Consider the following 16,671-nt stretch of genomic DNA (forward strand, 5'->3'; position numbering starts at 1 on the left):
TTTAAAGCATAATTTTTTTAATGTAGCTCCTTGTGGAGTTGAAGGTAAATCATTCAAATGCGTATCAGTATTTCAAGAAAATAATTAGACTGTATCAAGCTATTCTGAAGTCTTGATTTCCATCAGAGCTTATCTTCTTATTACTGACGTGAAGTGTTTCCACATTAGAGAAATCTGATTCCTGCTCCAAACTGAACGCCATCACATATCCTGAGAAGAAATAAACAATAAACAACATAAATGAAAAAATAAAGGTACTGATAAAATCAATTTTCCCTGTGCCTCAATTTCCAAGCTTTTCAATGTCTGGGGGGTTACAGCTCAAACTTTAGCTGACAAAGGCTTTGCCAATGTGCCATCCATAAAAGTCCATACATTTAAAATTACTGTTACTTGTTTACAATTCACATGACTGACAAGTAGAAATGTAACCCAAGTCCTATAGGAAACAGTATCTCACACAGTATTTTTGCTACTGCACAGGCACGAAGAGCTCCCTTAATATTTTCTATTACGTATTACAATATTTCCTTGGTGTAGAATAATTGGTTGCTAACAAGTTATTTGTTCTCCCTTTCTCTTTTTCTATAATTATACTTGTGTTCATTTTTCAGGCAAGGACACTGAACTTGTGCTTTATCCAATCACTTGTTTTTGGAAGGCTTAGGAAAATCCATTGAGCTGTTTGAGTGATCATTTCCCCTAAAGAAATTAAATCTGCTACGCAGCTACTCACACATCTCAACAGCTGATCTCCAGGTCTATGAACTGTGAAACCTGAGATATAAACAGTCTTAAACTAAGAAGTACTGTGAAACAAACATGGACATAGCCAGCTAAAAGGAAAGAGCATAAAGTGCTAAAAAGAAATCTCAAAACTGGCATTGAATAAACAAAAGACAATAATTTTTTCTTCCAAAAGCACACAGAAGTGCAGTTGCTTTGAAAACTAATTACTACTAAAGAAATCAGTGTAAAAAACAAACCTGTCACCCAACTGTACTCCCATGGGGAAACAGTAATTAAGTTCTAATCTAGCGATGTTTCCAAGTCGGAGCACTATTCCGGCACCGTAAGACCATCGAATGTACTCTGCCAGCTTCTGCAGGTGAGCTTTGGGACCATCACCTGAATGCAAAAGACCAGGAAAACAAGGAATCAGAGGAGATTGCTGAGATGTTTGAAGGCTAGTTGGGTTTTCACAGCTAGAAGCCAGATTACCTAGGAGCACCTCCTGCAAAGAGTTAGGAAAACTTCTGGCAGTATGTCAAGAACACAAGTTCATAGCAACAGCTTTTTGACAGCCACTGAAATATATGTAGTAACCAAAATGCTTTTGAGCCAATTGGCCCTTAGCAGTTCTTCTCTCCTTTTTGCTTTTATATATAGAGAGAGTACACAAATTATATATACAGAGTAGCAGATTTTGTTACATACAGTTCTTCTGAGGCTTACCATAGTTAAGATTGCAGAGGTTTCCAGCATTGAAAAAGAAATGTGTTCGGAAAAGGTCTCCAAACCCTCCTTGGCCTGGTCGGAAAGGTAGAGGAGTGTAGAGATGCAAACCTCCAGCCCAGTAGGCTTCTCCTCCCAAGTAATCACCTAATTACAGAAAACATTGAAATCAAAGCACTTACTGTGGAATACCTTACAAGAACCAGGTCTCAAAGAGACAAGAGTACATCCTTTAAGTTGCTCTACACTTCACTGTTCTTACTGTTCTACCCTTTCACAGCTCTTACCAATTGCTTCTAGCTCCCTCCAACCTCACAACTACCAAGCAGAAATTAGACTTTACAGAAAGGGTAGTTAAGTACTGGAATAGGCTCCCCAGGGAGGTGGTTGAATCACCATCCCTGGATGTGTTTAAGAGCCATTTGGATGTGATGCTCAGAGATATGATTTAGCAGAGGGTTGTTAGAGTTAGGGAACTATGGTTAGGCTGCAGTTGGACTTGATGATCTTCAAGGTCTTGTCCAACCTGGGTCATTCTATGATTCTATGACTTACACCATTCTTTACGCTTTCCAAGTGAATCAACCTTTTTTCTTCATGCCCCCACCTGTGGCATGCACCTTCTTGCAATTCATCAGAAGTTACTTTCTGAAGCTCTTCCACATATTCACCTCAGTTGTAAAAACAGGAAGTTGATACAGCTAAGCAAATAGTTTATAACAATGGCAAGCCAGGAGAAAGAGAGCTGAGGAAACTCCTGGCTCTCAAAACACCTCTGATGATCAGATAACCTTTCCCCTAAGCTACCTGAACTTATGCTGAATCAAAAAGAGATTTAATGAAACTATTACTATCTTTCAGGTTTTTTTTTAAGCTCAAAAGCTTACTAATTAAAGAGACATAATGGAAGTTTGAAACTTGGTCACCCCTGCTAAAGACCACGGGTCAACCTGGAGATGAAAATGTGGTTTTAGAAGTTCTGAGTCGTGAAAGTAAAAGAAACAATGGCTAAAAAATAAGAAGAAAATTCTGGCATATCCTTGATTTATTTTAGGTAAAGCCATGCACTGCTGAAATTCACTTTAAGGAGCATTAGAAAATCGCATGTATTCTATATACATTAAAAGGTCTGAGGTTAATATAAGAAGAACAAATGTAACAGTAATCTACAAAAGTCAGAAGGCAAGCTTGGTTTACAGAAGTAGCTACAGGTTAGCTAAGAACTACTTGGTTTTGTTCCACTATGAACTAATATATCATGACCGATCAGAGAAGTGACTCTTCTCAGAATCAAACAACATAAAGGGAGCAACTATCTTAAAGCTACAGAAAGCTGAAGGACAGAATTTGAGGATTCGTTACAAACTAATGTTTTCAGTATTGTCAGAAGAGCAGGATTTAAAAGTTTCCCACCATCACTCTGGGGTCCAATGCTGTACATACTGAATCCTCGCACACTTGTTGGTCCACCAAGGTAAAACCTAGTAAACACAAACAGTGCTTCACTTGAAACCACTCACACTTTTAACTTTGGTTTGCAAAATAGCAAGTGACTTCATAACAAATGTAGTAAAGTCTGCTGTAACAACTTTGACAGAAATACTCCAGTTAAGATCTATTACATGTAAAGCTAACACAACTGACAATAAGTACTTAATGTAAATAAAGTCTAAATGCCTTCCGTTGATGATCTTTAAAAATAGGCATTGGAGGGCAAAATTGCTAAAAAAAACCAAGTTATTACCTGGCTTTACTTCTAAAAATACCTGCCGTATTATTTATGCCCAATACAAAATACTGAAGATGATAAATACCACTTAGAAATGGCAAATGTTGGTAGGCAGAGCTACTACTTACTGAATTATCCCTCCCCACTATGAAAATGAAAACTAGAAAGCATGCCTTGATTGTTAATGTGCACAAAAAGCTACTTAGTAGTTTGTTTTTATTATCTCCCAAAACAGAACTACTTCTGCTTCTCTGTTCTGCTGCACTTTTTTTTTTTTTTTTTTTTCTCATAGATTACCTGGGTGGACTGAAAGAAATTAAGAGGCATTAAAAACAAACCTTACCTATCAGCTATACTGGATGGCTTGTCTCCAATGGGTACCAGCATTCCACCCCAAAGTGATGCTGAAAAAACCTTTGGAGAAAAAAAAGTTGTTGTTTCTCTTTTTTTCCTTTTTACTAATATGCAGTATTCTATTTCACTTAAAAAAACAAACAAACAAAAAAAAAAACAACAAAAACAAATTATCAATAAAATGCCATTGCTCAGTTAAAGGCACAGATCCCTTTAGTGGAACCAAAAGTTTCAGCTGATCACAGGGCATGTGTGGATCTTCAACAGCTGTATTCTTTGGAAACTCTTGGTCACTGCTGCCCTCTTTCTGCACTATGCAGTGCTGCAACTTGAAGTTTAAAGTAGGACTTTTAAACCAAGTGCTGCTTCCACAATAGCTAAAGGGTGCACCCATCCAGCTCTGACGTTCTTATTGTTTTTTGTGCCTTGAAATAAGACAATAAGACAAACCCTGCTGACACAAATTATTCCTTGTAATTTTAAACCAGTAGGAGGTTAAATCCAGAAAACAGAAATACCTTTTTTTATAATTATCACCTGACTGTAACTACTTACAGTTACTGACTTAGCCTTAAAACTAAATGATACCATCTTCCACAGATCACTCTATTGGCACTAAATACATACATATAATTACTGTTCATCTATACAGTAACTGCTAGAAGTCAGATCACTGTACTAAATACATTTAATGATCTGCCCCCTATCTGCATACAAAGCAGAAGTACCAAGCAGTGAGGTCTACTGTCAACACTGTGACTACAGGTGCTGGGCAATTTCTCCTGTTACCTTCTGTCCCCAGAGACCCAATACATCTCTCTGTCATGATCAGAGATGAGCCCATGATCAAGTGCATGCACATCTCGTTAACTAAGTACTACACAGCATATGCAAAGGCCAGGTGCAGCCCAGACCATACTCAAAAGCAATATATCTCACAGAATTATCTATACCTCAGGATGAGATGTGCTTCACTTTTACTCACAATATAACCTTATTAGTTAGTCATGACTGAGAAAAAAGAAAGTCCTTTTTGCATAGCCACGAAGTCATTAAATTATTTCCTAGGATAATATGCTGTTTTGTTCAATGAAAAGTCAGCAAATACATGTAAGATGACTAAAAGCACACCTATCATGCTATGCTTGTTCTCCCACCACATGATGTAATAAGAAAGGGGTATAACCAAATTGCTTTAAAATGCTTTCCTATGTTGGCCTAACTGATCTAACCCAAAACTTCACTGAGCTGAATCTCCTCAGAATAAAAGCATACAGACAGCATACAGAATAACAGCAGTCAGACCCTTACAGAACCAGTTTGTTAATATCTGCACTAGAAAAACAGCTTTGAGTTTTTCCAGTTCTAGCACTGGCATAATGTTAACATGCTTCCAGTCTCTTCATGATACCAATCCTTTTTAGAAAGCTATAAAGTGGCAGAGATGGTCTCAACTTTTTAAACAGGATTTATCTAAATTTAGTATGTTGGGGTGGAAATTAGTGCCACCTCCATTTTTACAGCTTCATAATGCAAGTTGCACTTAAGTATCGTAGTGAAACCACTTCTTTCTTTCCTAGCAATTTTATATATCAGAGATAATTATCATATAATACATGCTACGATTCCAGAATCAGTAGCCACGTGTTCCGAATTTCAAATGGTGAAAGCTCAGGGGAGACCTCATCACATTCTACAACTTCCTGAAGGGAGGTTGTGATGAGAGGAGGGGCTTGGCCTCTTCTTCCAGGCAACAAACAGGACCGGAGGAAATGGCCACAAGTTGTATCAGATGAGGTTTAGACTGGACATAAGAAGGAACTTTTTCTCTCAGAGAGTGGTCAGGCACTGGAATGGCTGCCCAGAGAGGTGATGGAGTCACCATCCCTGGCAGTGTTCAAGAGGTGTCTGGATAGGGAGCTAGCAGATCTGGTTTAGTGGTTTTACTGTAGGTAAAGGGAAGATGGTTGGACTATATGGTCCTTTCGTCCTTTCCAACCTTGTGATTCTATGAGTCTATAATTCTAACTAAACCTGACTAAAGAGAAGCCAGACTATTCACAGTCAAATGAAAAACATACAACAAAGGCTACAGTTTATCAAAAGTCAATTTTAGAAAAATTACATAGAAAATACATGGCCAGTGTTCCTTCTGAAATGAAAACAGTTCCTATGGGGAACTGTAGGATAATTCCTTCTTTCCAAACTGTCCAATTCTCAAGTGACTGTACATGGCAGAAACACCAGCTCAGAAATAAGAGTATTTAAGTCCCCAAAAAAACCCACACTAAGATATCTACCATCATCTTTCATTTCTATCATCTTTTTCCAGTCCACAGTGAAGTCATTGTAAGACACAGATTCAGTCACCTCATCCATTATTTCAACTACTAAAATATCTTTTAAAGAAATTACCGAGTCCCAGAGAAGCTGCTTATTCAACTGAAATTCAAAATCTTCCTTTAGAAAGCTCACATCTCCACCTGTATATCCAGCCAGTTCCTGCAAAGACAACCAAATTTAGAGTTGTGCTGGGCATTTCTTCCCACACAAAATTCATCATGTGTGCATCTGCATAAGCACTGTTTTCTGGGTAATAAGCACATCAGATATTGAGACAAATGAATTCTGAACCAATGAAAAAGTACATGTGACTCTCAGAACTTATCCCTCTCCTAAATATTAAACCAGCCTGTTGCTTTCTAAGCCCTCTTTCAAGCAAGAACACAACATAAAAAAGCTTGAAAATCAAGCAACCAAAATAAAATCTCTGGTATTTATTTAGCACCTGAGAAGATTTCACAGGTACTAAAATGGGGCTGAAGAACCGAATACAAATAGTAGTATTACATGAACCGTAGTTGAATATAAGAAATGACTGAATTGGTGTTACACGCAGCATCTAAAAAATGGTATGTTAACTCAGTCCTGAATTAGAACTGCCATTCTCACTCAGAGCAGCAGCACTTCTGGTTCCAATGGGATTTCAAAGCAATTTGCTTCTGCAGCCCTGCAGAAGTCAGTGCTTCTGAAGTGCTAAACCACACAGCAAGAGAGACAGGTTTTCTGAAAGCTTTAAACGCAACAAGAGTAAAAACCATGTGTACACCACTCAGTTATTTCTATCTCGTCTTTCAAACTTCTCAAGTAGCAATACAATCAGAGACTGGTAGCTTTACAGCATAGCTGCAGAAAACAAGAGACTACTACTGCCTATTGAGTATAGAAGAGATACCATCTGTGATAATGCACCTCAGCTAATAAATAATTGAGTGCTAATGGCGAGAAACGGACTGTACTGTTTGAGCATAATACAGAAATGAAAATGTGCTCCCACTAAAAAAAAATAAAATTAAATCATCATTTTTAAATGGCACACTCTAAAAATAAAAAGTAATTACTGGTCATCACTCTATCCTAGTCAGTTTACGATCACATACATAGACAACATCCACTAACAACAGGAGTGATTTAATACTACCTGATTAATTTTCAGCAAAGCACCTCTTTTTGGCAAGATTGAAGAGTTCCGGGAATCAATTACCATGGCATGCTGGAAAGAATCAAACAATTACTTTTCAGTTCTCTTATCCACTGAATATCACAAAGTGACACCATTATTTTCCATCACAACCTGTGCACATGGAGGACATGGAGGACAACCACAGCTCCAGGCTTGCACAGCTCCACGGATCTGGGAGAAATGTCTTAACAGTCTAACTTAGTTTTAACTTTAGAGGAAGCCACATCAAATACATACACGTATTTGTTTACTTGATTAGCAATAACTTTTGGGTATGAGATCCCCAGCAACAGCTTGCTGGATGTGCCTGTGCTCTCTTCACTACCCTGCAACAATTCAACTTTATTTGCACAGGTTAGCAGTGGTGGCACATAATAAGTAATCAATGCTGCAACAATAGATGCTAGATGACAAGGAGGGCCTTTTATACAGTTTTGAAGAAAGAACAGACAAGCACATGCAACAGTCAAAATGCAACAGCCATTTTCTCTTTGGATGACTGTGTGAATGACCAAGCACAGTAGAAGACTTACCTGAAGAAAAACACACTACCTACTAAGAAAGCCAGACAAAAAGCTCCTTTGGAATCATTTGTAACAATGAGATTACTCAAAATAACATACACCCCATTTACAACAAGGAAAAAACCTTACAGATACAGATGATTTAAGAGAGTGTCCACTTTCTTCTCGAACAGAAAAGGATGCTGTTCTAGCTAGGCAGCCAAGCTCTCTCCACACACCCTCCCACTTCAATGTGTGATTGGTCTTCCAGATTGGAAACTACAAAAGAAAAGAAAAAGAAGGAAAAAGGAAAGAAGTGAGATGGGAAGACAGTTTTGCTACAAAATTAATACAAACGTTTCCCTGGAAAAACTCTCCGAATAGGTGCACACTGCCCCATTTAGCCCAGACGGGTTAATATGGTGAGCAAAACAATCATCTGCTTTTCTAAAACAGTGGTCTAAACTTTAAAAACTTGCAGAAAAATGCAGAGGCATTTTTATATGGCAAACATAAAGATTACATTCCAAGGTCTCTTTCAAACAAATCTGCCCTGTGCATAAGCAGAAGTGTTTCGGTCATTACGAAAGTAAAGCAGATATTTGTGAAAGCCAGCTGTGACCTGAATTAAATGTAAATGAAGCATGTGATCCACAAACATTTGTGCTACACTTACATTAAATTCTGCTGATATCCCTCTGTCAGTTTCACGAAGAGAACTCCAAGGGAACTGTCCAGTTACTTTATATAGGTTAACTGAAAAACTGAACCACAACATTACTGGTAGGTTTGAAAGTGAAACTATTTAAATAGGTGGAATTTTACATTATCACAAAAAAATTAAGAAACCAGCTCTGATCCTTTAAGACTAACAGACCCTCAGTAAAGGAACAGACTGGATTACTACTCAGTGAAAGATCTTACTAATTGTTCTATATTTCTTCAGGAAAAAAAGAGACACACAGAAATGTATTGCCTACTTTCTTTCAAAGTTTCCAGGCTGTGGCTTGAAGAATGACAGACCATATGAAGTTTCCTTTGTTCCATAGGAGAACTGGAAGGTGACCTTCTCTGCACGTCCAAAGAGATTGGGGAACTTTAGCCCAAGTACCTATATAAATTAGGAAAAAAAACCACCATCAAAACACGATTTCATAGTTTGCTAAGTTGCATCTGAACCACATGCTGAAGACAGGTACCTCTAACCTGTGAATGAGAAAAGTAGGCATTAAATATACTTGCAATTAAGCAAGTTTTTCTTGTAAGATAGATTTTTCTTGTAAGATAGGTTTTTATTTGCAGGGGCAGCAACAGCCATCATGATAGTACACATGATAGTTAGTATATCACTCAGTCTTTAGTGCTGTGCAGTACCTGCTGACATCATGTGTTCTCATCATATCACTAGTACTGCTATTATTTCAAGCAAAATCTCCCAGCCAGTCTAAAAGGCTGGATAAATCTTTGGCAACTGCAGACTTTTCAGCAGATCACCAGAAGAACTACCTGCCAGATAGGGACTGTTGGAACCACAGCAATAAGCCAATGGAAGATTATCAGTACAGAGCCACGCTGGTATTTTTGTTCTGAAGAACAAGACGTTTACAGCAGTAAAACACACCATTACAACTTTCCAGGTTTTAGATGAATTTATGGGTTAGGATAAATATCAAATCAATTCAACTCTTGAAGAAACAAAAGCTGCTGTCAAGACCAATGTATGTTTGTACCATGCTCTTATCACCCAAATACTTTACTTCTCAGTAACAAAATAACATCAAGTAGAAAGGAAAGCTAAGTATAAAAAGAGAAACCAAGGCAGCTCTAAGACTGTTTTCAAAAGCACTATAATCACATATTGGATTTATGTGCCAAACTTTTCACAGCTGGGGGCTGCAGGATTACTCTCAGTGAGAAGAGTGCAGAAGCTGCTTGAGATCAGACAGGAGGTGGTTCAAGTGGGATTTCCTATTGGTTTCACTAGGACTGCAACATCCTGGACACTGCTACCAGCAGCACAGCTGGACAAGCATTTCTCAACCCACTTGGTTCCAATTCTCCCTGCACTTATGTAACACCATTACCTGACTTGTGCAGTAATTTAGCCAGGTTAAAAATACTTCTAAGAAGAAAAGGATGAGTCCCTTGATCTGGCTTATGGACAAGACCCAGGAAGAACCATGCTATGCACATGCAAAGGTAGAATGGGAGCAGGAATAAGCGTAAGAAAGCAGGATGTACTTAAACTCGCATGGCTGTTAACATCAAGTTAACAAAACAGCGCAGCATTTACTTCTTTCAGTTGGTAAATATTCTTCACACACGATTTTAATCGAATGCATTCTCAAGTGAATCAAGTGGATATCAGTTCCACAGTTGATGTGGTTGTGAAAAACCCAGTATTCTGCAGCCCAGAATAACTGTTACAGAGCTGAAACTAGTGAGAAACAAAAACAACTTCTAAGTCAAATATAAAGCATCCTGACTGAGAAAAAAAAAAACAACATATATATAGATCTCTTACAAGCTAAATGCCAAGCTACTGGTCTCTTTAGTAGACAGAGTATCTTAAATATTAAAAAAAAAAAAGAATTAAGAAAAAACCCAACCTACTGAGGTGGAATGACTGAGTTGCATTTGTACAACACTATTCCCTAGCACAAAACAGGCTTTTGCTGAATGAAAGCCTGACTAATATAAAGGCTCTTTAAAGACAGAAGTCCAACAAAGCTTTAGTAAAGCTGGATCAAGAAAATAATTAGGTTTGGATCAAGTCTTCACTTACTTAATCACTAAATTTCTTGCTACACTTGAAACATGGAAGTAAGAGGTCTATCAAAAGGAATTAATAATTATTTGAAATGATCCATACCATGCTGCCTTCATTGTTGCCAACCATAGTGTTGTAGCTTCCAGTTAGCCTTCGTAATTCTGTCACCTCAAAGGTTACGTCTAAACCATTTGGAAGGGCATCATCTCCTAAATAAAGAAAGAACAGTATCTCTAGAAAGCTATTTAGAAAACAAACAACCACAGACAGAAGAAAACTTCAGTTCTTTGAAATCTAGTTGAACTGAATGATAATAAAGAAACTACATTACAAAGAAAAACAGTTTGGTAAAAAGATGGAGAAGGGTCTGGAGGGCAAGACATATAGGAGCAGCTGTGGTCCCTTGGTGTGCTCAAGAGCAGAGGAGCTGATGGAGGCCTGATGGCGACTGCAGCTCCTCACAGGGAGCAGAGGGACAGCACTGAGCTCTGCTCTGTGTGACAGCGACAGGGCCCGAGGGAACAGCACGGAGCTGTGCCAGGGGAGGGGCAGCTGGGGGTGAGGGAAAGGGTCTGCACCACAGGGTGGTTGGGCCTTGGAACAGGCTGCCCAGGGCAGTGGGCATGGCCTCATGGTGAGAGGAATTTAAGTGTTTGGTCATTTTCAGACATAGGGTTTAGTTTCTGAGTGATAAGCCAGGAGTTGGACTCAATGGCTCACATGTGTACCTTTCAACTCAGGATATTCTACAATTCTATGTCATTTGTGTGTGCATACAGAATTTCATACAGTGGTCCATACATGGCAAGAGGAATGCTGTCACCAGAGCAGAGCTCCCAGCACTTCACAGCTAAATGCCAAACAACAGAAACTGACTGGTTCCCCTTGGGCTCTGGATGTAGCAGCTGTTCCAAAACACAGATGTCAAGGGTACCTAATTCTGCTTGAAGCAGCTGGGACAGCAACCCATTGCTAACAGCCTGTGGGGCTGCAGTGCTCTTCCTTCTCAATAGTGTACCTTTCTCTTGCTGGAAAGAATACTGGCAAGTTTGCAAAGCAACCACAAGGCAGAAAATGCAAAATGAGCCTTAATGAGGAACCTGCACACACTCAGCTGCCCCATGTATCTTATAAGGTCATTTTTAATTAGAAGCACTGATACAACTACTAGTAACTCTACTAAGCACAAACAAATTGATTAATAAGCCACCTGTAACATGAAAGCATAGAAGGCATTTTCAAGCTTTACCTCAAGTGTTTATTCCTCTGAAAATCTGGATTATGGCAGGTGCACCATGACTATTTTAGTGTTGGTAGTTAACTCATTTTTGCATGTATTCAAGTAAGAGTTACACACATACACACACATGCAGTCACAATGAATCACAGAATCATAGCATGGTTTGGGTTGGAAAGGAGCTTTTAGATCACCTAGTTCCAACCCCCTGCTATAGGCAGGGACACCTCCATCTAGACCAGGTTGCTCAGAGCCCTATCCAGCCTGGCTTTCAATGCCAGGGAGGGGGCATCCACAACCTCTCTGGGCAACCTGTTCCAGTGTCTCACCACTGTCACAGTAAGTAATTTCTTCACTTCCCTTGACCTGCTGGTCACCCTTTCCATGCAACCCAGGATATGGTTGGCCTTCTGGGCTGCAAATGCACACTGCCGGCTCATGATGTATCTTTCATCAACTGACATCCCTAAATCCTCCTCAGGGCTGCTCTCAAGCCATCTGCTGTCTAATCTGTATGTGTGCTTGGATGTGAATACATCACTTTCATATAGATTGTGGATGTAGACACACACTCATGCATAGAACACCTATGTTTTCACATAAAATATACAAAGGTATATGAGGGAGCTTTGTAAATTATATAAACAAAAACAATCCGACCTGTCACACACGGAAATGTGCATTATAGAAGTTTATGTAAAACAGCTGAGGGTTACTGAGGCAATACGTACCTTGACAGGTATCAATCAGAACCTCTACTTGTCTAAAAATTCCTAGACGAAGCAACTTTTCACGAGCTTCATGGGATTTTCTCATCACCTATAGGATAAATAGCTCAGTCTTTCATCTTACTGAAAATAACTAGGATGAAATTGTTAAGATGCTGCTAAGTCACGCAGTATTCACAGATTACATATAAAAAGACATATACGTGCTTTCAAAACAGATCACAACTACTTTAACACTCAAATCCATAAAGAAATTAAACTCAGAGCATCCGGCTAGATTTCCTACCAAGCCTGCAACCTAACTGTTCAGATGCTTAAACCTATTATTCAAATTGGTTTCAGTACTTAGAACTTATACACCTATTTACTGGGCCCATGCTTTTGACAAAAAAACAAATACAAACACATTAATCCACTTAAATCTAAACTAGTTTATGGGTAAAAGTTTTGATTCCATTTTTTACTGTTCTGAAAGCAGGCATGCCCCAAATAAATAGGTAGCATGCATGGTTTGCATGTTGATTTCACACATGTACTATTTCTACCCTATCTGGAGATAAAGCTCTGTGAATTTCATGACAAATTCAGCAGTGTAACCAAGTGCTACAGGGGGAAATATGCAAAGAAACTGCATACAAAAGAAGAATTTGGACTACGTGGGCAATTGCCCTATATAGCCAGAGGAAGACAATTCCTGGCACCCACATTATGGGCACTGGTCATTTGTGCTGAGCACTTTTCTTAAGGAAATTAACTGAAAGTTTCACCTGTGGAATTAGCAATTCTCAAACAGGAATGGTGAACCTGAAAATATCTCAGAGTGCTGTCTGCCATCTCTCAATACCTTTGAGCTGAATACATCAGAAAATACAGTATCTACCAGTACTGTATGTTTCAGTTTGGCTTCCATTTGATAAATTCAAAATCATTACAAAAACTGGCAAAGTTGCCTCGTGTCTGAAAAGCGCAGCCCAATGCAGGCAAATAGAGAGAGAAAATCATGACCTGAATATTTAAACAGTAGGTTTGTTATTCACCACGGTACTTACATCAATGAGATTTTTAGCCTTGAAAACATCTGCGATTTCATACATGATAATGTCATCTTTGGTCCTTCCAAGTCCATCGAAATGCACGTGCTGAACAACCACCTAAATGCAACCCATGTTTAAACACAAACACTGGATTTGCATCTAACGAGTATCAAAACCATCTACACATAAAATAAACACACACACACAAACCTACATAAAATCACCCATACTGTTGTCCAAATGAAAAACCCAAAGATTCCTACATCTATTACTGCTAACCTACATTATAAGAAATCAGTGCTGCCTACAATTCTGGAGAATTGTTCCTCTAACAAGAGAAAAGAAGAAGGCTCTAATCACAGTATCACAGAACTGTAGGGGCTGGAAGGGACCTCCAAAGATCATCAAGTCCAACCCCCCTGCCAAAGCAGGTTCCTTACACCAGGTCACACAGGTAGGCATCCAGGTGAGTCTTGAATATCTCCAGAAGAGCCTCCACAACCCCTGTGGGCAGCCTGTTCCAGTGCTCCATCATCCTCACCTAAAGAAGTTCTTGTCAAATTTGTGCATAACTTCCTATGCTTATACGAAATCTAGCACTGTTTCAAGCTGAAGAGATAGTTCCTGGGATTTCATAGGTGTTAGATGAACAAATAAGTCATCACAGAAATCACATCAAAATATTTACACATTTCAGACAGCATAGGTAGGTAGCTGTAGCTAGCCATGTGTTTTATCTGCTACACATATGGAAAGAGTTAAAACCAAACAACACAATGCCACAAATTATAAGTATTCAAACTATTAAAACTGTATAAAAGAGACTATAGTATAAAGCAAAGGTTAATTATATAGAAACAAAGATAATGCATGATACCTCTTCCATCTAGCAAGGTTAAACATAGTATGGGCCAAAGAGATACTCTGCAGTTAGCATTTACCACAGCAACACAATTCACGAGGTGGCAGTTTACTCAAATGTGGCCAACACTGCACCCAAGCAGATTAAGGGCAGTTGCATGGTTCAACACTAAACAGCACCACAGATGAGGTTACTTCTTATGAGGGATGGTGAAGAGCAGCACCTGTTAAGAAAAAAACCCAGGATGTTGCCTGGGGACTCACATCTTTGTTTTCAAGAATTTCCTGCTTGGCTTCAGGCTCGACTTCAACCAATTCAGGTTCTTCTCCCAAGGCCCCAAAATCCGGCCCGCTTGCTGGAAGGGGCTCCAAACTCTGGAAGGACACAAATAACTGGCCTTTAATGAAGGATTTGGTTTGTAAGTTGTCTTCTGCAAAGGAGAAAGGTGACCGTTCCTGACTCTGGGCTCAACAGGTCATGGGTAAAAAGCCTGAAAAGAACCATTAAATGGGGGGAGTTACCAGCACACTTGTTACCTACGTGTCTGCTGTCTATTTTAGTGAAAGCCAAATATCTTAAAACTCTTCAAATAGTCACTCAAAAGAAACAATCTTAGCTCTTCCAAGAATAACCTTACTTTTAAAGCACGCCTTCTGTGTTAAACATGAACATTTTATTCTTTTTATCAGGGAGCCAATACTTTGTCTGGGTTTTTGGGAGGAGTGTGAATGATGAATAATGAAGAAAAAAAGGTGTTTTCAGTGCGCTATTTCACTTTACATATACCTCTATGCTTTTGTATTTCAATATTATTTAAAAGTATCCCTCCATATGATGTTCAGGTCCTAGCCATCAAAGCTTTCAAGGTGAACGTTTTAATTAGAATGGCTAATTCTAAAGAATATGGCTTTATTTACCACACCTGAGGGAGTCCTAAAGTCAGACTCTTATCACAAGATGACAGATTCAAGCATGAGTGAAGGCAGGGTTACCTGCAGAAGCAGAGGTCAGAGTTGGGTAACTCAGTAAATCCACTTTTAGTCTTAAGTCACTAATATAGCACATGCTAAATTATTTAAGGAGCACTAGGGTAATAAACTGCTGTTACACATCAGAATTAAGTTACAAAAACAAGCAGTCCTCTCCAGTTTGCAACCACATAACGCTGTGTAGCAATACATACTGCAGATGAATAGAGTCAAATGGTGAGGACCTGGCATAGCTGTCCAGAGAAGCTGTGGTGCCCCATATCTGACAGAAATCAAGAAGCCAGGATGGATGGGGCCCTGGGCAGCTCAGCTGGTGAATGGTAGCCTTGCCTGCAGCATGGGGTTTAAGCTGTGTGGGCTTAAGGTCCCTTTGAATCCAAAACATTCTTTGACTCTATGAATACAAAACTAAGAATATGCGAAAAATGTTAAAATAGAGATTAAGTTAGTTGTGGCAATTAGACACTCTGGAACCATGAGAGTCCTCTGCAGAAATGTGTTCCTCAGTTAACTAAGTGCCATGTAAAAGCCTGCTTTGTAGTCAACAGATGTGTGGAGAAGGATGGGCCTGGGGTCTGGAGAACCCCCTCCCAGATGAGCTCCGTGCTCCAGATAGGCTGTCTGCTCAATGACCACACCTGGTTAGCAATGCTCTTCTCCACAGAGTGGTCAGACCCTGGAATGGACTGAACTTGGTCACAAGTTGGAGCATGGTACAGGGCAGCGGTTGCCAGAATTCAAGGAATGTTTGGACAACGCTCTGAGACACAGAGTTTGGACTGGAATGACCCTGTGTGGAGACAGGGGTTGGACTCGATGATCCCTGAGGGTCCCCTTCCAACCTGGGGCACTCTGTGATTCCACACCGTATTGTCCTCGAGGTTGGCTTCCCATGGCTACTCTAAGGGGAAAGCAGCTTCAGCAAAACGCACTTCACGTTTTACCAAGCACGATGCCGATCTACACTGATTTCTTTGCGATACAGCCAGCAGCACCGCCAGCCTCTCCCACCTTGTCCGCCGATACGGCCCGACTCCTTCGCGGCCCGCCTACCTCCCACCCGGCGGCACGGCCGAGCAGGGACCGAGGGCCGCCCGCACCAAAACCACCATGGTCAGACCCAGCGAGCGAGAAGGATGGCAGCGCCCAGAGACGATCTCGGCCGCTCCATACATGGGTGCCGCTACTGCGACCCGCTCGAAGGTCGCCGGAAGAGCAAGGCCCCAAGGCCGTTCCCCACAGGCCCGTCTTCCCCTCTCCTTTCCTCTCCCCCCAGCGCGGCGCTCACCCACCCGGGCGTGCACGGTGCCCATGGTGACGCGGGCTGGCGGGCGCTCGGCGGCGGCAGGCGCGGGACCACTGCGTTCAAGATCGCAGCACGGACACGGCCATGACAGGAAGCCCCGGCCCAGAGCCCATTGGGCGACGGAAGAGGAAGGGGCGGTGCCCGGAAGCGGAACAGCTGGGACGGAAGTCGGGGTGGCGCT

The 16,671-nt window shown here is 40.4% G+C and overlaps 1 protein-coding gene across 3 annotated transcripts; it reads right to left on the minus strand.

The window, feature by feature from the left end:
* Positions 1-16,611, minus strand: SAMM50 (SAMM50 sorting and assembly machinery component). 3 transcript variants are annotated; one of them, XM_085517708.1, is made up of 16 exons: positions 16,477-16,611; positions 14,459-14,569; positions 13,774-13,874; positions 13,349-13,450; positions 12,303-12,390; positions 10,437-10,543; positions 8,545-8,675; positions 8,241-8,328; positions 7,715-7,843; positions 7,020-7,091; positions 5,954-6,040; positions 3,528-3,598; positions 2,869-2,936; positions 1,456-1,602; positions 987-1,128; positions 1-210 (listed from the first exon to the last, which is right to left on the minus strand). In XM_085517708.1, the coding sequence occupies exons 4-16, from the start codon at positions 13,391-13,393 to the stop codon at positions 165-167; spliced, it is 1,221 nt and encodes a 406-aa protein (XP_085373834.1). In that variant the 5' UTR covers positions 13,394-13,450; positions 13,774-13,874; positions 14,459-14,569; positions 16,477-16,611; the 3' UTR covers positions 1-164. The 3 variants fall into 3 exon arrangements, 2 of the variants coding, with proteins under 2 accessions (XP_085373834.1, XP_015725513.1); XM_015870027.3 differs by lacking the exon at positions 13,774-13,874; XR_001556868.3 differs by lacking the exons at positions 2,869-2,936; positions 3,528-3,598; positions 13,774-13,874.
* Positions 16,612-16,671: the final 60 nt, after the last annotated feature.

This window comes from Coturnix japonica, chromosome 1 (genome assembly GCF_054131305.1).
Source record: "Coturnix japonica strain WE chromosome 1, WE-NBRP24, whole genome shotgun sequence".
Lineage (NCBI taxonomy): Eukaryota > Metazoa > Chordata > Aves > Galliformes > Phasianidae > Coturnix > Coturnix japonica.

Bases quoted from the DNA above. Each gene is read 5' to 3' on its own strand.
- SAMM50 (XM_015870027.3), bottom strand. From the start codon at position 16,497: ATGGGCACCGTGCACGCCCGG. The intron at 7,844-8,240 runs GTAAGTGTAGCA...TTTCTTTTGTAG, and splicing joins GGATATCAGCAGAATTTAAT to TTTCCAATCTGGAAGACCAA. The intron at 2,937-3,527 runs GTAAGGTTTGTT...TGTGTTTACTAG, and splicing joins CCATCCAGTATAGCTGATAG to GTTTTACCTTGGTGGACCAA.